Below are 26,436 nucleotides of genomic sequence, written 5' to 3' on the forward strand. Positions count from 1 at the left end.
TGCGTACTACGTAGTTCGTTTATACATGAATTGTATTTAGTTTGTTATTCACGGTTGAAATCCAACTTAATTTATGTCCCTCTGGTATAAAGTTAAGAATTAAATTACTGCCGGTTTCCCCTCTCGGGAGTTTGTGCACTTGTTCGTTATATTATGAATGGCAACACTGCATTAGTGGATACATACCAAGCAACTTGCTACAAAAGTTAGTGAAGAATTTTGAAATAGTGCTAACAAACACTCACACTGGGGATGCTGACGTGTAGACATAACCAGAATCCGAGTATGTAACTTTATCTTGTAGAAACAGGCCTTTGGCATTATGTAGATACGAATGTTGTTTAAATACGCTTTCCAAACCCTGTATTTAATATTTATTTCCCATCGCGTTATGATTTAGGGTATTCATAGCTTCAGCTCAGCTAAAGTTATGGCCCACCGCCAGCTATCATTAAGGATCATTAAACGCGTACGGATGACAAATCGAAGGAGAGCAGACCCTTAACTTATATCATTAAAATTAAAACATCATAATTATCACCTAAATCTCGTCCACCTAACAATATTTCCACTCCTAAATTCCAGATATCAGACATGAGCATAAACCAGCACACGCACTCGGACCACGGCGGGCGACACCGCAGCCGCAAGCCGGGCCGCCGGGACCTGTACATCACGGTGTCGGAGCTGCAGCTCGTGGCCAGCGGGAGGCAGGAGATCGTCTGCGTCAGCACCATACCTGAGTTCAGGAACATCGATGACAAGTTCGCTGATGTGCGGAATGACACTGTCATTGGTGAGTAGTGTTGGTACTGTTATAGTTTGTTGATTGAAGCAGTAGGGTAGTGAAACGAGTTCTGGAGTAGAGAACACGACCGTGGGACGCCCTCCACTCCAACGGTGATCGTAGTCAAGAAGCTGGTAGTGGCTGGATGAGAAACAAACGCTGCGGCGCTCCTTGTGTAGTAAGCATTACAGGCTGATGATATGAGAGTCACTGGCATGTGGCAGCCGCAAGCCGGGCCGCCGGGACCTGTACATCACGGTGTCGGAGCTGCAGCTCGTGGCCAGCGGGAGGCAGGAGATCGTCTGCGTCAGCACGATACCTGAGTTCAGGAATATCGACGATAAATTTGCTGATGTGCGGAATGATACTGTCATTGGTAAGTGCTGTTATAGTTTTTCGACTGAAGAAGTATTAGGGTAGTAAAAGAAGTTCTGGAGTGGAGACCACAAATAGGCAAATACAAGCAAGCGTGGGACACCCTTCCGCTGCAACAAAGACAGTAGACAGGTAGCCGGTAGGTAGTGGCTGGATGAGAAACAAACGTTGCGGCGCTCCTTGTGTAGTAAACATTGCAGGTTGATGATGATGAGAGTCACTGGCATGTGGTAGTCGCAAGCCGGGCCGCCGGGACCTGTACATCACGGTGTCGGAACTGCAGCTGGTGGCCAGCGGGAGGCAGGAGATCGTCTGCGTCAGCACGATACCTGAGTTCAGGAATATCGATGACAAGTTCGCTGATGTGCGGAATGATACTGTCATTGGTGAGTGTTTGGTGATGTTTGCTGGCTGAAGCAGTAGGATAGTAAAACGAGTACTAGATTTGAGACCACGAACAGTCAAGTTCAGGCAAGCGTGGAACACCCTGCCGCTGCAACGATGACCAATATTGAAAGTGGATGTGGAACGCCTTGCCGTTAGACCCACTACCTTAGACTTTTAGCCTGGTGATTATTATTGTTAGACGAACAACTTGTAGTTATAGTGGTTCATCGCTTCAGGCAAAACGATACTGATATGTACTTTATTGAGACTTGAGACTTTCGAGCAACTTATGTATAATTTTATAAGATGACTTTTTTTGCCAAAAATTTAAAATTGACACATTTAAGATTACAAGGTAGGTAAGACAATATTTTCGGGAAATGACGCTGCACATTTAAATCCGACCCAGTGACCCGAATCAAAATAAGCGCTTCGTAATGCACCCGACTTGCGTATGAAAAGCGCTCGCAGATAAGAAACCATTCATAGCATCCCGAATCCAATCCCACTGAGAAAACATCTGAAAGAGATACGTGTGCATTGGATGTAAAGTTCATTTTCTGTTTGCAGTGGACGTGATCTCGCCGTCGACGTTTTCGCAGCCGGCTGCCAACCTGACGGCAGCAGAACCCAGCAGCTCCTCTGACTCTGGGCGCCTGGTACCCTCGATCCTGGTCCCCTGCATCCTGCACGTCATGTTCCACCATGTTGCCTGACACCGCGACTACTGTTACTAACAAATAAAACGGGCTGTGATAAAAATAAAATTATGCGTTCACTCGACTAATATGACTAAGTAATATCGCTTCTAGTGTTAAGTTTAGATGTAAGGACATCGCGTTGTTCGACTTTTTGGTTTAAATTTTAAATGCTTGTTAACAATTAATATTGATAAATTAATAACGTCTTTACTCGTGGGACATTGCATTGTAGATATTCGCCATTAAAACTGTTAAAAATGTATGTATTGTATTCATAAGCGCGATGTTCATAAACGGAAAGCTTTTTTCCTAAGTTAAATCTTTTTATAAGCGATTCTACATAAATCTACCTAGGTATCTTAATAAAATTATACCATCTTAGTGCCTAGAATAATGTTAGAAATTGGAATCTACAAAACGATACATATCACTGTGCCGTCAGCCCGACCTACTATAATACATATCATTAGGTTAATGTATTTACTAAAGTAAATTAAGTATTAGTTCTATCGGCATTTTGTAAATAATATACGAGTATATAAGTGTTCCTTCTTTATTTGGGATCAAGTAAATATAATTGTTGCTAAGATGAGAAAACCGACTTGTTTATATTAATATTATAGTTAAAGAATTTAACAACGACAACATTTAAGTAACACCACTACTTCCTTCTCATCAATATAATCTTAACATTTAGCAAAAAAAATTAGAGACTGCCGAATGTGTAATGATTTCAGGGCGTTTCAGATTGTTTTAAACCCAAAATTCCTGAATTAAGTACATCTTAAGAGCTACTTAGTTACAGAGTTTCGGTGATTTAGATATTATGTACAAATTACATTGTTTAAAGATTATTTACTCACGTTACATTCTACTTTAAATTTTAAAAGTAACTTATAAATACCTACTAAAAGATTTTATTGAAAAGATATAGTCATTTTATCAAATTCAGAACTAAACCTAGTAGTGTAAAGAAAAATATTACTAGCAACTAATATATGATCATCATATTGGAGTTTATTCTAGAAATATAAACTTAGTGCAATTCTTCCAGCTACTAAGAATGCTATCAACAGTACCTAACGCTTAACTGAAACATATCAATTTAATTGTGATAGTCTTTAAGAATATAAGACTTAAGTCCTCCGTTATACATCTTCAATGTTTATAGTAAAACAACCTATATAATAAACAGACCTTTTTCTCCCTATCCGCTATTTCATTCATATACCTACTTATATTAAGTACCTAGGTACCAATAAGGATGAAATTTAATCCAGCCTAGACAGATGAGTCGACTAGGTCATCTACCAATTACTTAAGTAGCTGAAGGCGAGGAAACAATCTATACAAGGGTAACACCGTCTCATTACACAGTCCTTAGCTTTGAAACGAACACACTCATCTTCTAGAAGTTGCATTGTGAAGATTCAAATATAGTTTACAATGAATTTTCATAAGTCTATGTGGTTTGTCAAAACATTTGTAGTGCTCATTATTAGTGAGGCAGTGCATAGTTTTCGTTGTGACAGAAGGCCTTATGGCTCCACCATGCAAGCCACTCCCCCAGATGGGCGGTTTGAACTGACTGTAGTGGGTATCAAAGACTCTTACATTCCTGAACAACTATATAGAGGTAAGCATGAATAAATTTTGTAGAGAAAGACTGTTGTGATAACATTATCAGCGAAGAGAGAAGTGTCTACGATGGCTAAGGAAAATTAAATTGATAAGCTCTTCTTCCAATATCCATCATTTTCATTGTTATGAAGAGGTCCATTGAATTTCCAGTGAAGCTATCAGAGACGGATGGTGAATCGCGGTTCACCCTCTTCGTGATATCTGCTGAAGGAGATTTAAAGCCCGATGAAAGGAACCCCCGTCGACTCATATCCCAAGATCCGGGAGAGCTGAGGCCTCAGGATCCTCTGGAGGCTAAGTTTAGTGATCGCTGTCCTTATTCCGTGGAACAAGCAAACAGCGGATTCAAGGAAGCTGTAGAGGTAAATAACGCATTTTTATCTGGTATACTTAACATCTTGAGCTACCATTGGTTTGGTGTTGACCATCGTTACTTACTAATCTTTGCCCTGAAATCCTGTTAAGTATGTCTGAAATCTTGCTTTGCTCTAAGTCATGCTAGTTCGTTAATTTAATCAGCTTCATAGATTGACGTACCCTGATGACGTACGATTTCCTGAAATCCAATCCAGTGTCCATTTGGTATTGTCATTTCAAGGTGTACTGGCAAGCTCCACCATCAAACAGTGGATGTGTGACGCTACGAGCCATGGTGGCGGAGAATGAGAATGTCTGGTACGAGGACGGCGGCCCTCTGACTGCGAGGATCTGCGAGGATGTCCAGCAGCCTGATGACGTCACGCCACAACTCAACTATGAGTGCTCTGTCTGTGATGAGGCCAAATATGAGGTAAGAAAGGGGATTCTAGAAAAATATCTAACGAAACTTACTTTAAAATCAATTTTTATTATAGCATAAAAGTCATGATCCTTGCAGGTATCATTCACAGGAATATGGTCTCGGAACACCCACCCTCCGCAGTTCCCTGAGAACGACTGGGTCCCTCGCTACAGTGACCTGGTGGGAGCGTCCCACTCGGCCGACTTCGTGCTGTGGGCTCCCGGCACCCTCGCCACCCCCGGGATGAGGGACCTCGCCGAGCACGCTAATACGACCCAACTTGAAGCCGAGATTAGGGAAAAGGTACGAGTAACGGGCTAGAAATGTAAATTTTATGACTGAACTATTTTCTGAATGACCTTTAAACCGTTGCTATTGCCTGTTTCCGGTAAACTTACGAAGTGTAGCCATTTCGCCGAAAGTTTAATACTTTGCGCGATGACTCGTAAACTACCCAAGATGCTCTAAGTACGGTTTGATGGAACATTTATTTTTGGTTTAAACAATCGTAAAGTTTATTAGCACCTAATGATAAACAACTAAATCCATAGTTTAATTTCAGATTGGAGACGGCGTAAGAACAGTAATAAAAGGGAAGGGCCATAGCTACCGTAAAATGAAAAGCACAACATACTCTTTCTTCCGAGCTGATAAAGTGAACCATCTGATCACCACCGCTGTGTCTATCTACCCGTCCCCCGACTGGTTCCTGGGTGTCACCAGGTTTGAGCTCTGTCAGCAGGACAACACTTGGATTCAAAAACGAGAACTGAACTTGTACCCCTGGGATGCAGGGACAGACAGTGGAGTTTCCTATGAAGTAAGTACGAAATATCTAGAAAATAATCTAAAATAGTTTATAATATTTATTTAAGTCCTTGTAGTTGTTAATTAGAAAGCATTTACTTAATCATTTGTATTACAGTCAGCAAACATTGCAACATTCCCACAAGACGCAGTCAGCAGAGTCCAAATGAGTTCTTACGACAAAAACTCTCCGTTCTATGAAATAGACATGAAGGACCTCCAACCATTCGGCAAACTTGAGATCAAACTTATCAGAACCTACCACAAGGAATGCGCTGAAGGCGAAGGTATTTATTACGATAATCTTGGAAATCCCATATGACACTACCTAATCATTACCTTTATACCTAATCAAAGCCTTCTAAGGAATCTTAAGCCTAAACAGTCTATGGTGAAACTAGGCAGAGTCAAAACTCATCCAATTTTTATACACATGAACCTCTAAAAAGCTAATGAAACTAAATGACGTTGGCATTTGTTTCATGATGTAGCTGATGGGGGTGAAGGCGTTGGTAAAGAGGAAGACAAGGGTGAGGAGCAGCCGAGCGGGCCCGAGCCAGAAGAGCCCTCCAGGTATCACAATCCCGACGACAGCGGGCGGTGAGACTTAGTTCTAGAAATACAGGATCATTGTCATCAAAGTTCTGGGCATGTCTGTCATGGGCTATTTCTTTAGCATCAGCAGTATTTACATGGGCGCTCTTATCATATTTAATTATCTGCACTTCTACGGTACTACATATTCATATTTGTTTACTTCATAAACAGTCATTGGTACACATTATAAGTACAACATCGCTAATCCTTTTCTACTTTCAATATGCCCCCCCCCCCCCCCCCCATGCAATTTATTAACCCCCCCAACAATATGTACGGCTTCGATCATCATTTTAAGCTACTATATATACGGCCAGCTTTGAGATTCAACGTTATTTCATGCCATACTACTTCATTTACCACTCAACAAACATGCATTTACCAGTAATAAACCAACCAGCATTGTCCACTCCAGCGAAGCTCCTATTGAACAAGACCCAGAAGCGGACGAGGAGTGCCCGATCTCTCAGTGGCAGGAGTGGAGCGCGTGCGAGGGGCGCTGCGTGCGCGGGCGCGTGCGCGGGTACCGCTGGCGGGAGCGCTACCACCTGGTTGATGGGGTGCCCGTCGAAAAGTTTGACCCCGAGGTAGAGACAAGCTAAAAATGATTCAGTATCAAACTAGTGTCAGTGCGCTGGTTCTAAATGCTAGGGTCCCGGGTTCAAATCCAGGGTTTACTATTTTCATAAAATACTAGTAGACATTTTCCACTATTTTATTAATTTGCCAGTTTTACTTTACCCATAAGTAGTATTTAGATACTTTACTGATAATCCAATTTCCTTCTCTCCCTATGAATACTTACTACCTTTAATCATTGTAATGAAAAGATGCAAATACTCTACCTCTTGTTTTTCTAGGTAAAATGGGCTTCTAAGAAAGAGGTGCCGGAAGCTTGTAAGGAGGCCTACGAGGTTTTTGAAAGAGAAGAGTGCGAAGATGATTGCTCTGAAAAGAAAGACATTTTAGGTAATTAACAAGCGTATTTTTATTTAAATATAATACCTATAATGATTTATTGAAAAGCCGTAGTATGCGCAAAGATTATTAAACCGATTTTAACATTTCAGCATCGCGTCGGTTACCAATAATACCCGGAAATCCCTGGAACTCCAAGAAACGAGATTCCCCAATCGGAGATCAAATTTAATATCGATTACAACTTAGTATTCATAGATCCTAATTCATTTATCATCACCGAAATATTGTTTATTATTAAAGTATCACTTACATATAAGTATTTGTTTAAATTATGTCATGAAATAATTTACCTATATCGTCGCAGTCGTAGAACAGTGACGGATCTGTTTTTTTTCGATTTTCGGATTATTGCAGATTCGTCTTTAAAATTTCATTATTTACCAATACAACAAAAGTTTTTTTTTAAATCTTTTATAATAAGTGAAATACAGAGTCGAACACTGACGGTTTTGAATTTTTCGCGTAGTACATGGACGCTTTTGACGTCCCGTCGATGTTCTGCGGTGACCCTCACCCCCCGCGACCCGCTCCCGCGCGACGGTTTGTTTGTTCTGTCAGTGTTCTATGTAGGAGCACATGGAACACGTAATGAGTACTTAAAATGTTTTTTTGCTATAATTATTATTTAAAAAGTTCTGTTTTCCAAGTAAATATTTTTTTTATACTTCTCCCATAGAACAAAGACGGTCTCTTAAATCCGTCGTTATTCTTGTGACTTTGGTTTAATAAAATAAAAACTCTAGTTTTCGCTAAAATCATTGAGAAGTTAGTTATTATTAGTTACGGTGTTTTAAAAAAGCAATATTGTTTGTGTGTTAAATTTAGTGACGGTATTTCAAATGCGACTATGTTCTATGACCTAACTATTGGTGTTTTGTTTAAACCGTCATTGTTTTATGGATAAGTGGTAGACGTGTGTAGATAACCGTCGTTATTCTTTGGGATTATTTTAGGATTTTCAATGGAAAATAAATAAATTTATGATTTTTCAGTATATTTTTGATAATTTATTATGTTTTTAAAACTATGTGCTAAAAAAACAATGTAAAATTATGTAAGTACTTTTTTTGTTCATCACCTCTACCGCCAGAGGCAGGTGACGATGGGAGCACGGTACCATGCGGGTAGGTTTGGAATTATGTTTTTCCGGCCATTCGCATGAGTTACCAAACATACAAACCAAGTCAGTCGTAGAATTCACATCAAACATTAAATTACTGTATTACCAGGGGTGAGCCCACTTTATTCATGTATTAATTTCAGGAAAAAATCCCCGTAAATTCTTTAATTCTCACATTATACTGACTTCTCCATAAAAAGGGTGAGAAATCCTACCTCGGAAACTATAGACCCGTTAGCTTGACATCACACATGACATGTGTACATAATTACATTGTATAAATAATTCAGTATTAGGTACTGTATTAGATTTTATAATAAGCTTCCAGCAGAAGTTGCTCAAATGCCAGAGAATAAGTTTAAGTGTTACATTAAAGAGAAACTCAGTAAAAAAGCTTATTATAAAATTGATGATTACTTAGAGGACGTTAATGCATGGCTGTGATAAGTAGTTAGCTCTGCTCATATTATTATAATAATAATTATTAAGCTTATATGTATTGTATACCAACTAGTTTTAAGTCTTTTTTTGAAAAGATGGCTCAGGAGTTTCTTGCCTCCGTTCTTCTCCTTAGACAGAAAGAGCCCCCCCTTATCCGAACGGAGAGTAATTTGTAAAAATTGACGTTCATCAGAAAATTTTATATTTGTACGATGAATAAAAAATTTTGAGTTTGAGTTGAGTTTGAGTTCACAATCCCATCCGTTCTCTGCTGAACTAACATAAACCACCAGAACAAGCCAGTTTCCGACCTAGTTATTCTACCGCGAACCATATATATACACGCTCAATCAGATTATTGAAAAGTTCATTGAGCTTAACACACCACTTTACCTTGCATTTATTGACTATACCAGAGGTTTCGACAGTATCTACCACCAAGCAATACTTTCCACCCTTAACACCGCAAAATTCATCCAACCTACATCGTCGAACTCGTTGGTACTATCTACATAAACAGCTCAGCTAACGTGAAATTAAAATAAAAAATTAACGTGTACGCGACCCACGCTGTACACGCTTTACAATATTCCTCAAAAAGGTCTTCAAGAAGTTGACACAGTCCTGGGAGGACAAGGACATCAATGTCGGAAGTAAAAAATAGTCAAACCTCGGTTTTGCGGACGATATTGCCCTATTCTCCCACTCAACGCCCGAGCTCCAACAAATGTTGCGAGAGCTATCCACGACAAGCCTGAAGTTGGACTAAAGATAAACCGTTCGAAGACAACAGACATGACCAACAGCATGAAACGTAGGGTTGAGCTAGATAGGCTGGAAATGTCAATGAGTAATTTATTTGGGCGAGATAGCGTCCTTCGTCGTGGTGCTAAGACCGCCAAACTGAAGTGAGGCTGGGCGGCGCACGTCTGTCGTATGCAGCCGGATAGGTAGGGTAAAAATGCCACCAAGTGGGTAGCCGATAACGGCCGCCGGCACAGGGGCAGACCCAGAAGAAGATGGCGGGATGACCTAGACGTGTTTAGTAGGAACTGGAATGAGGAGTCCATGGACAGGAATAGCTGGAAGACCCAGGAAGAGACCTTTGCCCAGCAGTGGGTCACAATTGAGTTGGGAAACCCCGTCATATATTCTCCTCGGCCATCCCTGATCAGAGAAGAAGACTTTTATCATCAGAGCCTGAAGACAAAAGTCTTCTTCAACCAGTGCATCTTGCTAGTGATGACGTATGGGGCAGATAGTTGGGCACTGACGGTAGTACTGGTCCACCGATTTAAAGTCGCTCAGCGTGCTATGCTTGGGGTTTCTCTGATGGATCGTATCAGAAATGAGGGTATCCGTCAGAGGACTAAGGTTACCGACATAGCTGTCAAAATGTGCAAGCTGAAGTGGCAGGCTGGCTACATCTGCCGAAGAACCGATAACCGTTGGTGTCGACGAATTCTCGAGTCACAAACAAGGACAACCGTAGGCTGGTAGCCAGTAGTGCCTGGATGAGGAAGGCCGAGAAGCGAGTGTTGTGGCGCTCCTTGGGAGAGGCCTATGTTTAGCATTGGATGATTATTAACTGATGCTGGGGCACAATGGGGTCTTCAAAAACATTTTATAAAATAATTGTATTTTATAAAAAAAATAGGACCTAAAACAAAAATAATATAGCGCAATCAGCACCCTCCTAAATAGGTTATTTAAAGATCCGTCTTTGAATTTTTGCATATATTCCCTAAAACAACGACGAAAAGTATAATACGCCATTAGATATGCAATAAAAGTCCGTAAAAAAACGACGTATCATATAATGCGACATAGTAGGATACATAGAACAATGACCTATCTGATTTTTCAGCAAACCTAGACTTATTACAGACTAATTATACAAGCTATATTGCAAAAGTCCATTCGTATTATAATGTGACCAAATTTCAAATGAATTGCTTCAGCCGTTTTCATTTTATCGAACAAAACGCTTTTTTTAAACTTTAACTGGCTCTCCTGTAAAGTTGCTGTTTTGCAGATCCGTCGTTGTTCTACGACTGCGACGATATATTTATTATTTACCAACTATTTTAGTTATGATTTCCAAGTGAAATCCCCAAAAGTAACCTTCGGACCTATCGAAGTAACATAAAAGCTCTAAACTAAAGAGTCTAGCACTTACATTAATTAAAATTAATAACAGTGTCGCCTTTGTTAATTAAGACTGTTCTTGGCTCACTTGACACTTACAAATTGTTTGTAATGAACGTGGCTTATACGGATAATCCCCGAAGTAAATCAAAAATATGTTTAAATATACGCTTTTTTTCATAATTGCTACTGAAGTGTGTGCCAAACTAGATGAGAAGATAGAATGTGATCGAAGACCGTTGGGGGCGAAAACATACCCTCTGCCTTCAGACAACAGGTTTGCGCTGAAGATTAGCGGACTCGAAAATGAATACATACCCGATAAGGAATATCCTAGTAAGTAATGTTTTATTTTTACTTTCTAAACGTACCTACCTACTTTGAAATTGACAAGTGATGCCTCGATTCGAATCGATAGATTGGTGCATCGATACAAGTCAAATCGCTTCATTCGAATATCGAATTACTATAAAAATATCGTACCGTTAAATCTGATACATAATAAGAAATCGTTTTACTATCTTCCATTCCAGTAACATTGTATTCTCGAGACAACATATCAACATTCATTGCATTCACAATATCGGCTAGGGAAGATGAGATATTGAATGGAAAGAATGGCAGACCGCTGCACCTGCACCCAGGGCGGATATTCCCGTCCCGCTACTCCGATGAGGGCATGATCAGCCCCAACTGTAATAACACCGTCATACAAGCGAATATCAACCCTAAGTATCATGTGGAGGTAAGAATACCTTTCAAATTTGTACATGGGTAATTGACAGAACTAACCAACCAAAGAACTAACAGCAATAAACCAACTCCCTATATCCGACCTGTGTTAAGATGACAATTAGGTATTATCAGGTATTTTTATCTCGGCCGAACCAAACGTTGCCTGTTTCCATAATGTTTTCATGGACCGAAGTTTTCTCATCAAACGATAATATAATATGTAACTAGCAATTTCTTTAATTCAGGCATCCTGGAGAGCACCTCCAAAGGACAACAAGTGTGTGACGATCTACGCTCTAGTGGCAGTCAAATACGACGTTTGGTATGACTATGATGGCCCACTCTCCAAAAGGGTTTGTGAGGATCGCCGCAAGGCAGCTGACATGCCACCTATCATAAATGATGACAACTGTAATGTGTGTGAAGATGCTAAGTTTCAGGTACCTACTTTTGATTAATAAAAAGAAGTATCAGCAGGTACCAATTTCCCTTCCTTCCCCTATTTTACTTGTAGCCGTTCTAGAATCTTCCGCTAAAATTTAGATGATATTATACATTGTACCTCTTCTCGTCCCGGATGATGAACTCGGTCTGCACTCGAGCAATCAATTAGCAGCTTCTTCTAACAGCTTTCATTCAACAGCTGCAACATTCATTCTTCAGCTCACATACTCTAGGTATACCTCTATCTCCCTTGCTCACAGCTAACCTTCGAAGGCACATGGTCATTCAACACGCACGAGTTCATGTTCCCGAAGACGCCCGGCGTGGCGCGCTTCAGCGACATCGTGGGCGCGTCTCACGGCAACGGCTTCTGTCTCTACAAGCTCAACAAGATGGCCACCGAGGGGCTCAAGATGCTCGCTGAGCAGGGGAACACTACGCAGCTGGAGCAGGAGGTGCAGCAAGAGGTAGGGACGGTGAAAAAGTATTTGTGGTTAAAGCTTCGTCGATCGTCTTTTGTTTTCGACTTATGGGATACGGCTTTGGTCACTCTGGGGTGTAGGTAAGGCAAGTTGAATTAGTTGGAAATAAGTAGGTATGAACTTATTTATAAATTAAAGAACTTAGTCAGGTAGGAACCTATGTACTTCAAATGCATGCTTTGATTGCATCAATCGGATAGAAAAGGTTGACTAAAATTATTCATACTTTGCCATTTTCAGTTGGGCAACAAAGTGAGGACAATTATAAAAGCGACAGAGCCACCCAGTCCAAGCATGTCGACCAGTGCGGTGTTCAGAGCTGGACCCAATCACCATCGAGTGTCCATGGTGGCAGCCATCATACCCTCGCCTGATTGGTTCCTCGGAGTAGCGGACTTCGAACTGTGTTCGATAGAGACCAAGTACTGGGCCGAGAATTTGACTCTCAATCTGTATCCTATCGATGCGGGCACGGACAGTGGCATGGATTTTGAAGTAAGTACCTACAACTAGATACATGCAGTGCAACTACAACTTACATATTCAGTACCTATTTTTTTCATCATCATCATCATTACTTTTATTGGAACTTGACTTGTCCTAATGTTTCTTATCAATTTTCAAAATTTATTCAACCATCCCAAATTTACTTAAGTCTTTACTTATACTTATACGAAATTATTCTACCTTTTAGTCTCCAAATGAGGGAACAATGCCACCTAAGCCGATTTCTCTAGCGGTCATAAACCGTGAAGCATTGAAGGATGATGAGAAAAAGAAGCCATTTGCCAAACTCCATATAAAACTCCTGAAGACCTACAGCAATCCCGCATGTAAGGATTATGAAGAAGAGAACGAAGTCCCAAGTTATGGTGGTATATGTTTTTTATACTTATTACTTACAATGCGGAAATGTACTTCTTAGCATAAGAAGATGGGCGGTCAATAAACCTTAAACTAAGCAACATTTTCTGTATCAAACGATCGGTCAATTTCTAACCTGTACAGTGTACACTACATCATATTGAAAATTGTAATACATTGTGTATTTTTCAGGAGAAGATTCAACTAGCAGAGATTATGTAACTTATACAAACTATAAAGACAACTTTGAGCCGCCGCAGTACACCACGTCAAGGTAAAATACCATACAAACCTTCATACATAATTAGGTAGATTAGTAGGTAATTACATAGCTGCAGCTACAGCACTCTTTATCCACATAAAAAAACACTACAGCTTTACATGTGACAAAACTCGAAAAACATGGCAAAATGCTCAACCTATGTCAACATCACAAAACAACCTACTGTCTACCATCATCCTCCCCAACTACCATTCCAGCGAGGAACCCTCGATGCCGGACGGGGCTGGTGACCCTGAATGCCCGGTGCAGTGGGAGAAGTGGCTGAGCTGCGAGGGCGAGTGCCGGGAGGGCGTGCTGCGCGGCTACCGGAGCCGCCTCGGCAACCACGTGGTCGACGGCGTGCCGGTCGGGAAGTATGCTAATGATGTGAGTATTCCTTACTGAAGAGCCTATGATGCCAGGCCCGGATGGTGACCCGGAGTGCCCGGTGCAGTGGGAGAAGTGGCTGAGCTGCGAGGGCGAGTGCCGGGAGGGCGTGCTGCGCGGCTACCGGAGCCGCCTCGGCAACCACGTGGTCGACGGCGTGCCGGTCGGGAAGTATGCTAATGATGTGAGTATTCCTAGGAAAGCGCCCACCTATCGGATCTTCATAAATGTGTGTAGAAACACGGCGTGGCAATGCCGACGAAATGAACGCACTTGTGTGAATTTCTATAAGTCCAAATAATTCTGAATGTGATGCGTCTGTTGCGTACAATGCAAGGATCCGAAGATGGACGCTTATTACCTTTAACAAGGAAGAGTAAATCCATTTCATAACAAAAGTGTATACCTAACTATCTTCTGTACCTACTTAAGAAGCAGACTGTACCATCATAGTACAAGCTGTAAACCTGTAAAATCCTCTATTCTATTCTATTCTCATAGGGGGTGAAGTTCCTGTACGTGGCTCTCTCGAGTGGAACCTTTGTACATATCCCCTTGGTTTCAGCTCAGCCAGCCTAGCTCCCGGGTAAACTGGAGTAGCAGGCCTGGGTGTTGTAATAGCTGAGGTAGGCGCTCTGTTGGTCCAAGAATAGATAATCTTGTTTCTGTAGTAGGTGGACAAGCTAACAGAAAATGTTCAACCGTCTCATCTACTTCCTTACATGTCCTACATAAGGGACTAGTTGAGTTACCTATGGTATATAAGTGTTTATTCACGCAACAATGTCCTGTAAAATCCTCAAAAACAGTATCTTATGATTTCAGGGATCTGGAAATAATTTCAAGATACCAAAAGAGTGTCTAGATATCCCACTAATTACTACTGAAGAATGTGAGGAACCATGCAATGAAAGCTCCACGAGTAAGTATATAAAACCTAGTTAAAAATGTAAGCAAAAAATTTTAAATCCTTAACCCTAGAACCATGGAAATAGTTTCTACTTCCAGGCCTAGAACCTGACTTTTAAAAAACTGGCAAGTGGATAGAACCACTTAACTACTAGTTAACTGGTCATTAGTCATTCATCAGACCGAACATGAAAAACTGAACGTTCTTATCATTTCTATTTCAGCCGATCCACCGTTCGCCCCTGGAGAAAAGTGGTTGTAATAAATAAATACTTACTTAATTAAATAAAGCAAGCATTATTTTGAAAACATCACCGTGTACACTATTAACCACGTAACTTGAACAAATGGCCATCAAATGGCGGTTATTATGTCAACGACTTAGGGTGAATTCGTCCAAACATCACGTTACACGAGAATAACTATACCGGAATAAAATTTATACGCGAGTAAATATCTAGGATAAGTATGATTAAATTGAATGAACGAGGAACGAAACTGTAATGCAACTAAAATAAAATTAGCTGCGTTTCAAAGCACACACGCACTCACGCCTTGTACTACAGTACTCCCTTGCGGGGTAGGCAGAGGTGCATTGCTGCACCCACTTTTCGCCAGAGTGTTATGTTAGTCCCAATGTAATAGGGGGCGGGCCTATTGCCATTTTACGGGCACATCCAAGACCCGAGAACAAATATCTGTGTTTAAACAAATATCTGCCCCAGCCGGGAATCGAACCCGGGACCATCGGCTCAGTAGTCAGGTCACTAACCACTACGCCATTCGGTCGCTTTCAAAGCATGCAATAGAAATGACATGCCAACTTAGTTTAAATGGATTATAAAAGTATGAAATTGTTTATGTTTTAATATTTTATTCGCTGTTGTTATTCTGAGACTTTGCCTTTTAACGTACTTTTGTTTATGTTTTGACAGATGTGTTTATATGTCATTATGACGGTTTTCTAATCAGCTGATGTGCTGCCGCCATTACAAAATTACTCTCGGATAAGCTCGTTACACGGTCAATTTTGGCGGTATAACATTTTATTCTTGGGATAAGCTACTTATCTTGGTTTCAGGTTTGGTAGAATGCAAAATCTGCTTACTCGCGAGTAACTGGTACTTTGCTCTCGAGTAAAAAGTTACTCGACGTTGGCCGAATCCGCCCTTAGTAGTACCATAGAATAACAAGTAGGTACAGGTACAGTAGTACTACACTAGTACTAGTACTCGTTATTCTATGGTATAGTAACTACTTGCTCTACCTATAGTAGTTAGGTACCTATTGGCATAGTCACGTTTACAAAAGATTTAGATTACTCCCGCACCTCCACGGGACCCTAAAAAGTTCCTTCTACCGACCAACGTGCGGTCACGTTACGTTTTTCCTAGTGTACCTACCTACTTATTACCTACTTTGATAACATTTAGATTAAATTTAACTTACCTAATTGTAAAAATAATATAAGTATACTTACTTAGTTACGTTAAAGAAAAAAACATTAAACTGTTATAATGTTGGTTGACTTTTTTTTATTTGCCTATCTATTCTTGCCTGTGGTAACTGATAAGTACCTACGATAGTCGCTAACCAAATAATAAGTAATTATTAGCCAACTTTTCGGCATTTAAAGTTCACTTAGCTAACCTACCAATAGCCTAACATTGACAATCGTCTCGGACGATGGCGACGACCATAGAGAAAAGAACACTACGTTTTGGCGACGACGACGACCGACTTCACGGAGGCATTGCTTGACGGAAGCTGAGGGACATTTTGGATTTTCTATATTTACAGCCCATAACGCGGACTCGGGTGGTAGTAGTTATGTACCATACAGCAGCCATACCAAGGTACATATAATAAGTATTAGGTACTTCCCTAACGAGAAGAGCCTTACTCACGGAAAAGCTACTTGGTTGGCCATGTGCTATGGCGATGTATTAAGGAATGGGGCACCCCTACTAATTTCTACTCTTTCTTGCCAGTCTGCATACGGCGATACGATGCCACGTGAGACGGGAGTAAAATGTTTTCTCCCTTTTATACACTTATTTGCCAGGCCGTAAGTGACACGATAGAATGTTCTGAACACCGATACAGAGTAGCACGCTTTGACGTCCTGTCAATGACAGATGAACGATACGATGACAGCAAGATGTCAGTTTCACAGATAATTTGGCAAACGAAGGTGAATGGGTGATAGTTTTCGTATCGTGTTTTGAGAATACTTTTACTTAATTTACGAATTTCTGTAAATTTTGTGATAAAATAATTGAATAAGGCCGTGTTCTTTCTATAATAATGATCTATAATGAAAATTACTAATTTGGCGTAGTGTGTTTACTTGAAATGCTAAAACCAAAATTACGTGGGTGTAAACTGTTTTCAAAATGCAGAACAAAGTGGCAATATTAATATTTACTTTATCCTTTTTCCTAAATGCTTCTGCTGTACACATAAAAGGGGAATTCTCTACCAATGAATTCTTCAAGTTCCTTGCTAAGTTTGGTTTCCAAAAGACTGACATTCACTACCAAAAAGAAACATATGGATACATTTTTGGTAACTTGACTTCAAACCAAGAATTCAAGTATCCTGTAACATTTGCCGTGTTAGATAGAAGGCATTTCATACACTACTACAAGAGCCGATTAATAGAAGATAAAGAATTAGCATGTCAAGTCATGTTTCAAAATCTTAATAGCACAGCCTACCATCCAAAGTGCAATGTGTATGGACAGGATCTCTTTAGGAGGATACCATGTGCAAAAGGAGAACTATGCATTGATGAGGACACACCATGGAATGTGGTGAAGAAAAACCAGTTTACTTATGTCATACAGAACACAGGCCAGCCAAGGTAAACCATTTACTTCCATTCCAGAGTCCATTGACCTACTTTTACTTGAAAGTATGTACTTTGGCTTTTAATTGTCCATTTATTCATTATGGTTATAATCCCTACAAGGGTAGATGATGATAAATAAGTGTACATATAAGGAAAATCAGTCAAAACTTTTACTAACTCTTATATTTTGTTTCAGATTTTGGTATGTCTCCATGGTGGCATGCTACTTGGATGAGGAGACATGCTCGTGGCATCACTACAAAGGAGATATTTCAAACAAATCCCTAATGAACCAAGAACAATCAATACAATATGATTTTTGGCTAGTCAATGGAAGTCCAAACATTTCATTTTACAATGCCCTGTCTTACCAGTTCTCATTTGATCATCAAAGCACTCTGGAGATTTATCTGGTATTCTGGCAATGCTACATTATTCTGTTGCCGCTACAAATCTATGCTGCAAGGTAAGATATTATACATAGGACAGCCTGGGATATAATATACTCATATATTTATCAGGATCATGCATCCCAAGAGTAAGTTATCATTTATTGATCCAAACATTGTTATCTTATTACAAATGATAAAAGTTAATAGGTTCATGTGAAGTGCATTAAGATAAGTTTATTATTATCATCTACTATTGTGCTATGTATTCCTCTGTATACAAATGTACATAGTTCTCTATGCTAACTTTAAATTGGATCAGTGCCAAATAACTATAATATCTTATAATCAGAACCAACTTTTTTATTTTATATTCAAATACGCACCATAAAATGGATCATTAGGATGAGATTCAAATACAACTCAACAACATAGTATTCAACAGAAATAGTCCCCTACAGAATGCATAATGAGTTAATGACTCGCAGATAATTTTATAGCAAACCATCTCCTCAATTCTACCTCTAACTACTAAATAGCATTTTTATCCCATACTTAATTGATACATATTTATAATTCATCATTTCTTACTACAAACCTCAATTTTTCAGAACACAGCAACACCCAGTAACAAGACTGTTCACTTCAAGTCTGGTGCTAGAGTTCCTGGCTCTGTGCTTCAATGTCATCCACACAATCAAGTTTGCCATTGACGGAGTTGGCTTTGAGGGACTGGCTGTCGCCGGGGACATACTTGACATTATGAGTAGAGTAAGTGGCTCATGCTTAAGTAATTTACTTTGGAATAGTAAACTCCTCCCACTACCCAACTAAATGATATGATGGTGGTAGAGTAATAATATTTTATTATGACAATGGACAAATAATTGTAAAAAAATAAATAAATTATAATAAAAAATATAAGGATGGTGGGCGGAATGTACCCACTGACGAGTATGAGGACCAGACTTATGTTGGTTGATAGCTCTTCATGACCATCTTTGTTATCATGGGGACTAGTTGTGGGGAAAATGAAATATGTAATTCATACATTACATCATGAAATACTAATACTTTTTTAGATCGTTGGTCCGTAATAAACATTTAATAAAAATTATTGAACTATGTTTAATAAAAAATTATTCAACTACGTTTAATAAAAATGATTGAACTGTTACATATACGCTAACTGAACACCAAATTCGCAGACGCTGTTCATGCTGCTACTGCTACTCCTGGCCAAGGGCTGGGCGGTGACGCGGCTGGAGCTCACGTGGAAGCCGCTGGTGTTCGGCGTGTGGCTCGCGTACGGGGTCGTGCACACGCTGCTCTACGTGTGGAACACTGTGAGTGCATGTACAGGGTGTTGGTAGGATATAGGAAGCTGAAAGGGTGTGACTCTGTAGGCCATTCTGAAGAACTAGTAGGACAAAATATTTTCAAAATGACGCCCTGGAGTCACCTCTTTTGGAAGTAACTAATAATGTAACTAACTAAGACATATACAATTTTTTCAACAGCCTGTATATTCTTGCAAATATTTCCAATAAATATGACCTGTATCGCCATTTGCTGCCGGCTCAAAATAAAGAGCTACACAATATATTAAAATATTGTATTCCTGCCGACACATTTCATTTCATTACTTCCAAAGCAAAACTAAACTCGCTGTGCATCGCTGCTTTACAAAGTGGATTCTCTCTACTAAGTCCACATTACAGTGCAACATTTACTTACACTTCACCTTACATTTACAATGCCCATTCTTTCCCCAGACGGAAGTGGACATAATAGAAGAGATAGACGAATACCAGACCTGGCCGGGCTGGCTCATCCTCGTCCTGCGCGTCTTGATCATGGCGTGGTTTGTCCTGGAGCTTCGTAACACTATGATCTACGAACACAATATGGCCAAACTGAATTTCCTCCTGCACTTCGGGGCTTCGAGCTTGGTCTGGTTCGTGTATTTGCCGATCATTGCTCTGATCGCGCTGCAGATCAGCCCGCTGTGGAGATTCAAGTTTTTGTTGGGTGAGTTGTAGCAACTGTATATTGTAAAATTCCCCTTAATTGTCGAGAAGAACACTTCTTGACATCTACACGCATAAGCAAACATGTTTGCTACGGCTGCGGCTCTACTGTTGAATGTTGCGATACGTCACCAAAATGGCAAATAAACGCCTAACATTATTCGTGAAATTAATGTTGTGTTCTGGGTGTGACACGCGCATGCCTATCCCTGTCCCATCCTATATCTCCCTAAGTACTAAAACACGTTTGTTTATATTTACAGGTATAACGTACTCTGCGGACTGCCTCGCGTTCTGCGTGATGGCGCACCTGCTGTGGCCAACGCGCTCCGAGCAGTACCTGCTGCTAGCGCCCTCTAACTATACAGGTATATACATGACTCATGCATTCTGGTTGTAAAATAGGTGCTCCCTTTAAGAAACAACCTCATGGACTCAGGATAAACTGGAAATCATTCTCCATCATACAAAGTTCCATAGTATGGGTGGAATTTTATCATTGACGTTACCATTGTCAGGTAAATGTACTCGACTTACTGAGCATGCATTCACTTATTTTATTTATTTAAACACTTTATTGTATACACAAATTACATAGTTTAAAGTAAAAGTACAAGAAAAAACAATACAAGTATATATATACAAAGGCGGACTTATCGCCTAAACGCGATTTCTTCCAGTCAACCTTTATGGTGTGGAAATAAAAGTAAGCCTATAACTCTTAAAATTAAATAAAACTACTGTATACAAATGTGGGAGTGGAACAGAACGCAAGGTGAAGTATCCATGACGACGAATAACAGAGGAGCATAGAGTGAAAGCAGAGTGTGAAAGACGTATAAAGACGTAAAGACGATTTCATATTTCTTTATTTTATTTTGACCCTTATATAATAAAAGTGATAAATACAACATCTGATTTAATTCCTACAAATTGGGGGCTCGTCCGGGATAAATAAAATTAAAAAAATCTCGGAGATTACGGCGGATGAAGACGGATTTTTATAAAAGGAACAAGACTGACAGTTGCAAATTTTACAAGAAAATTTTTCTTCGCATCACAACGCCTTCAGGTCTGAACATATACTATTTTAAGACGTAACGACGACGACAAGAAGATGCCACGGACGACGACGGGAGATGACGGGGAGGCAGTCGGAACATCAGGACCGCTCACGTACACGGAGGAGCTGGTAGCTAAGTTCAGTGGGTGCGACCAGACCGATTCCGCAACACGGTGGGCGCAGGAGGTCGATGACAACGCCGAGATCTTCGGGTGGACGGAGCTGCAGCGGCTGATCGTGGGGCGCAGGTCACTGACCGGTACGGCGGCACTCTGGCTGCGTTCAGAGAAACCCTTCAAGACGTGGGAGGCTCTGAAGACGGCGGTCACCAAGGAGTTCCCAGACGCCGTAGATTCCAAGACGATCCATGAGTTAATGAGCAGCCGGAAGAAGAAAGCAAACGAGACGTGCCTAGACTACATGCTGTTAATGAAAGAGCTCGGCAAGCGAGGCAAGATGCCCGACTACGTCGCTATTAAATACATCGTGGACGGAATACTAGACGACGAGTTACATAAGGTGATGCTGTACGGCGTGACGACCTATGGGGATCTGAAAGATAAGTTGAAAGTGTACGAGACCATCAGGCAGAAGTCGAGCGGAAGACGGGCACCGGTCTTCAATCGTCTACCTACTGCAACTACACCCGCAGGCCCCGCAGCAGCTGCACTCGCGCCAGGCAACAGGACGACGGCCGTGCGACTGTGCTACAACTGTGGAGAGAGTCAACACATGTCAGCAGATTGCCCGTACAGACAGAGAGGTATTAAATGTTTCCGCTGCAACGACTTTGGACATATTGCTACGCAGTGTCAACAGAGGCGTTCAATGTTCACCATGCCTACGGAGTCAAACAACGAAAATTCAGCAGCGAGTCGGAGCAACCAACGACGTGAGAACGTGACAGACAGTGACAGTTCAAACTGTATGGACGTCAACGTGAAGATGACAGATGCGAATGCAAATGTAAACAAACAGACGGAAAGACGAAAGCCGATGAAGACTATTGAAATTTCAGACTGCAAAATGACTGCTTTAATAGATACGGGCAGTGAAGTTAACTTGTTAACCGACGAATACTACAAACTGATAGGTTCTCCTAAGTTTGACGAGGGACATGTGAGTGCTTTGGTGGGACTCGGACAATTGGAAGTGAAACCCCTAGGGAAAGTCACTTTAAGTGTGAAGATAGATAAAGAACATTATAATAACGTATTGTTTCATGTTGTGAATAGAAGTTGTTTGCCTTACGATGTGATAATTGGTCAAGATTTTTTGAGAAGAGTGGTATTGATTATGGAAGACGGACGCGTGAGTTTACGTATGAAAGATGACGAATGGATGAAACAAGTAGGGTGTTATACGTGTGATTCTGTGGTTGTAGATTTTATTGGTGATATCCAGTACAAGGAGCAGCTGACGGAGATGGTAGAGAACTACCAGCCCCTACAGGTCAAGGAGGCTCCCATACAGATGAAGATCGTGCTGAAGGATGATATCCCGGTGGCTCAGCGGCCGAGACGTATTTCACTAGCAGAGCAAAAGGTAGTAGAAAACCAAGTAAGAGAGTGGCTGGACGACAACATTATTCAGGTGAGTTATTCAGAGTATGCTAGCCCTTTAGTTTTAGTTAAGAAGAAAGACGGGGACACCAGAGTCTGTGTAGATTATAGATTGTTAAATAGGAAAATGGTGAAAGATGAGCATCCCTTACCCATCATTGAAGATATTATAGATAAGTTAAAGGATGCTCGAGTGTACAGTGTACTGGACAGAGGTAGGAAGGAGAGTCACAAGTACAAGGAGGGAGACTTGGTGGCAATTAAGAGGACTCAATTTGGTGTGTGTCTTAAATTGAAACCTAAGTACCTAGGTCCCTACGTAGTGAAGAAGGTGAAGCGGAATGACAGGTATGATGTAGAGAAATTAGATCCCAGCAGCGAAGGTCCAGGTCGTACTTCTAGCTCTGCAGACCACATGAAACCGTGGCCAGACCATAAAGAGTAAGTAAGTTCTTATTTTGTTTTGTTATTGCATAATATTCTATTGGTGTCGGTATGATAGTGATGATGAATGGAGAAGTCAGTGATGGTAATAAATAAGTTATGTGTGAGCAGTAAATAAAGTCAATCTAGATAGGCTTTGTAATGATTGTAAAGTTAAGTCTTGAAGGCTTAAGGCTCATATTCTTTACAAAAGGTGTGTTTAAACAAAACAGGTATTATAGGTATTTTGAATAGGTATTTCAAGATGTTGTTTGCATAGAATAGTTGTTTATGTTTTTCTGTCTAGACCCTAAGTTGAAATCTAACTAATCTAAATTGTTGTTAACTTGAGTTGCTAAGTTTTTAGTTTTTTTGTTTTAATAAGAAGATTATCTTTAACGGTTGATAATGCTATGTTTTATATTGTGTGTAACCTTGTACTTTACAGTTATTGTAATGAATAAGGCTGAGGGCAGCCTTAATGTCAGGATGGCCGAGTGTGGGAGTGGAACAGAACGCAAGGTGAAGTATCCATGACGACGAATAACAGAGGAGCATAGAGTGAAAGCAGAGTGTGAAAGACGTATAAAGACGTAAAGACGATTTCATATTTCTTTATTTTATTTTGACCCTTATATAATAAAAGTGATACTCGTAAATACAACATCTGATTTAATTCCTACACAAAAACAAAGAAAGTGTAACCTAATCAAAATTTAAATAAACATTTATCTAACTAACCTAACATATTGTCCTAAACTAATAAAATATAAATAACTATTACTTATCTTATTCTGTTTAAGCAGTATAACATTAAGCTTTCATGTAAATACACCCACAAATATTCGTAAGTTCTCCGTTACTTCCTCTAACATTAACATCCGCATACCATCCGCAGCCGGTATAGAAGAATTGGACGAACTCAACGAGTCTCCTCACGCAGTGCACAGCGACACGGCGCCGCTGACAGGCGCTGACAGCATCAACGCTGACGATGAAGATGTCATCTTCACAAGGGCCAGCAAGAACGGACATGTCTACTCATAGCCAGAGGACGAGTGTAACTAGTGACGGTGTGGATTTGGATTTTGTCACGGTTGAGTTTGAACGGTTATCTTTTGGATCTTACTGTACGTACGGTATCAACGCAGACATTGTGGATGTCATCTTCACGAGGGCCAGCAAGAACGGACATGTCTACTCATAGCCCTCTGGCTGATGAGTGTAACTAGTGACGGTGTGGATTTGGATTTTGTCACAGGTTCCTAAGAACGGAAAAGTGGATTTTGTCACGGTTGAGTTGGAACTGTTATCTTTTGTAAAACGATATCAATGCTGACGACGAAGATGTCGTCTTCATCAGACAGATCAAGAACATAGTCTATTCATAGCCTGAGGACGAGTGTAATTAGTGACAAAGTGGATTTGTGTTTAGTCAGTTTCATAGGAACAGTTCCCTTTAGGTTCCCAGTACGTAACTGGTTGGGATCGCAGTTAAGCACGATTTGGGTATGAAAAAATCTAGTGAGTGTATCGGTACCACTCGATATGTGTAAGAATGTGGTCCCGGGTGTATGAATTGAGTGTCAATGACAGAAGAGACTTATCTAGTCTTGCAGACGTGAAATTATATACTAAAAAAGAGATCCGTTTTGAATCATTAAGTAGAGCTCCCGTGAAATAATGAATTAGAATGTCTAAGATATAGGGTGGAAATCACTTTGCTGAAAAGTAGCCGTAACCCAGTGTACTAAACCAAAATTAGAATATTTTGAGGGTCATAGTTGTTCACAAACATCGAATAGAAAACACGTTTTAATTTAGTCCACAGGAATTCGTGACAATGTTGAAAAGATTTTCTAGTATCTTATGTAGTCATTTTCTTCAAGTATAGTAGAATTCTACATTTTATTGTGATTGGTCAGGAATAATCCATTCCGTTTTTGTGATTAAAGCAAAGCTTGATTTGAGTACCTAATTTTAAATTATAGGTTAATTTGTGAAAATAATACTCGAATTCGATGTTTGTTTGCGGATGTAGAGTGCGAGTGCCAACTGTAAATCGTTTCATATTAGATGTAGTAACATAAATAGTATATTTAATATTTATACACAAATAGTACACGTAGGTATATTTAATACATGATACTTGTTTGGTTTTATAACTGGGCTGGTATTAATAATAATGGTTCCTTCAAAGGTTTCAAAACAATCAATAGAATATACTTATAATCGATGTTAATTTTGGTGATTGGAACTTTGATAAGTCATCATCAGACCAGAATCATCTTCTAATGACCAAAGGTCTCTCTAAATAAGCCCCATAACCTTTTTTGTCGCCAAGTTACATTATATGTATGTCGCAGGCATCTGGTTTAATCTCCTGTTTGATTGAACCACTAGCCCGTTCATTGGATGGCGCTATTCAGTTGTATGACTAAAGGACAACTCGTCAAGTCGTTGATTGTAACGTTCGACGTCTTGACTGAACGTCATTCAGCGGAGTCGTTGAATGGGATATAGTATAGCAACTTTGTAATGTCTGGTTAGGGTGAACATGACCAGACAAGAGTCAACAAAAAGACTATGTTACAAAGCTCTTATCTCACAAATTAACTAAACAATAACAATAAACGTACCTTCATATTGTTGTTTATAATTATCCAGTTACGCCACAATTTTTTCTTTGAAACTATCCGCCCGCGGCGTAATAATAGGTAAATCCATGTTGTCACACTATTTTAACACAAATAACGCACTTTAAAGCTAATTTATTTGCAAAAAACTAACAATATAGGTGCTTTTTGTGTCAGCTGTTAGCTGTTAGACGCCATATTTGTTTTGTTCACCACCTGACTGATTTTAAGTCAGCTAACTAGTTGGACGTTTTGTGACGCTTGTGCAATCAACGTTCGGCCTAGTCATACAACTAAGCAGCGTCATCCAATGAACGGGCTAGCGGTTCAATCAAACAGGAGATTAAACCAGATGCCTGCGACATGTATACCAAATGGATATGTCGCAGGCATCTGGTTGAATCTCCTGTTTGATTGAACCACTAGCCCGTTCATTGGATGGCGCTATTCAGTTGTATGACTAAAGGACAACTCGTCAAGTCGTTGATTGTAACGTTCGACGTCTTGACTGAACGTCATTCAGCGAAGTCGTTGAATGGGATATAGTATATCAACTTTGTAATGTCTGGTTAGGGTGAACATGACCAGACAAGAGTCAACAAAAAGACTATGTTACAAAGCTCTTATCTC

At 40.2% G+C, this 26,436-nt stretch overlaps 4 protein-coding genes across 4 annotated transcripts in view; all 4 read left to right on the top strand.

The window, feature by feature from the left end:
• The window catches only part of LOC105383288, a 57,916-nt gene extending 54,455 nt beyond the window's left edge, over window positions 1–3,461 (top strand). The window contains exons 7-8 of the mRNA XM_048624573.1: window positions 586–796; window positions 2,120–3,461. Of these exons, the coding sequence (XP_048480530.1) occupies window positions 586–796; window positions 2,120–2,265 (357 nt within the window). The 3' untranslated portion in view covers window positions 2,266–3,461. The remainder of the gene's footprint in view (window positions 1–585; window positions 797–2,119) is intronic.
• A 129-nt stretch (window positions 3,462–3,590) lies between these two features.
• LOC105383290 (spondin-1-like) lies at window positions 3,591–7,284 on the top strand. Its single transcript, XM_048624571.1, has 10 exons — window positions 3,591–3,886; window positions 4,042–4,253; window positions 4,490–4,681; window positions 4,769–4,975; window positions 5,235–5,492; window positions 5,598–5,766; window positions 5,971–6,079; window positions 6,492–6,663; window positions 6,937–7,045; window positions 7,147–7,284. Exons 1-10 carry the CDS (start codon window positions 3,697–3,699, stop codon window positions 7,224–7,226), a joined length of 1,698 nt encoding a protein of 565 aa, XP_048480528.1. The 5' UTR covers window positions 3,591–3,696; the 3' UTR covers window positions 7,227–7,284.
• A 3,586-nt stretch (window positions 7,285–10,870) lies between these two features.
• Window positions 10,871–15,228, top strand: LOC105383291 (spondin-1). The gene is made up of 10 exons (XM_048624572.1): window positions 10,871–11,102; window positions 11,300–11,511; window positions 11,747–11,941; window positions 12,206–12,412; window positions 12,668–12,922; window positions 13,122–13,302; window positions 13,484–13,565; window positions 13,772–13,940; window positions 14,766–14,862; window positions 15,074–15,228. Exons 1-10 carry the CDS (start codon window positions 10,922–10,924, stop codon window positions 15,109–15,111), a joined length of 1,617 nt encoding a protein of 538 aa, XP_048480529.1. The 5' UTR covers window positions 10,871–10,921; the 3' UTR covers window positions 15,112–15,228.
• A 1,809-nt stretch (window positions 15,229–17,037) lies between these two features.
• Window positions 17,038–24,621, top strand: LOC105383261 (transmembrane protein 145). The gene is made up of 8 exons (XM_048624565.1): window positions 17,038–17,715; window positions 17,900–18,169; window positions 18,704–18,863; window positions 19,301–19,438; window positions 19,868–20,123; window positions 20,386–20,490; window positions 24,069–24,257; window positions 24,422–24,621. Exons 1-7 carry the CDS (start codon window positions 17,246–17,248, stop codon window positions 24,215–24,217), a joined length of 1,548 nt encoding a protein of 515 aa, XP_048480522.1. The 5' UTR covers window positions 17,038–17,245; the 3' UTR covers window positions 24,218–24,257; window positions 24,422–24,621.
• Window positions 24,622–26,436: the final 1,815 nt, after the last annotated feature.

The sequence above is a fragment of the Plutella xylostella genome, chromosome 12, assembly GCF_932276165.1.
Source record: "Plutella xylostella chromosome 12, ilPluXylo3.1, whole genome shotgun sequence".
Taxonomy (NCBI): Eukaryota; Metazoa; Arthropoda; class Insecta; order Lepidoptera; family Plutellidae; genus Plutella; species Plutella xylostella.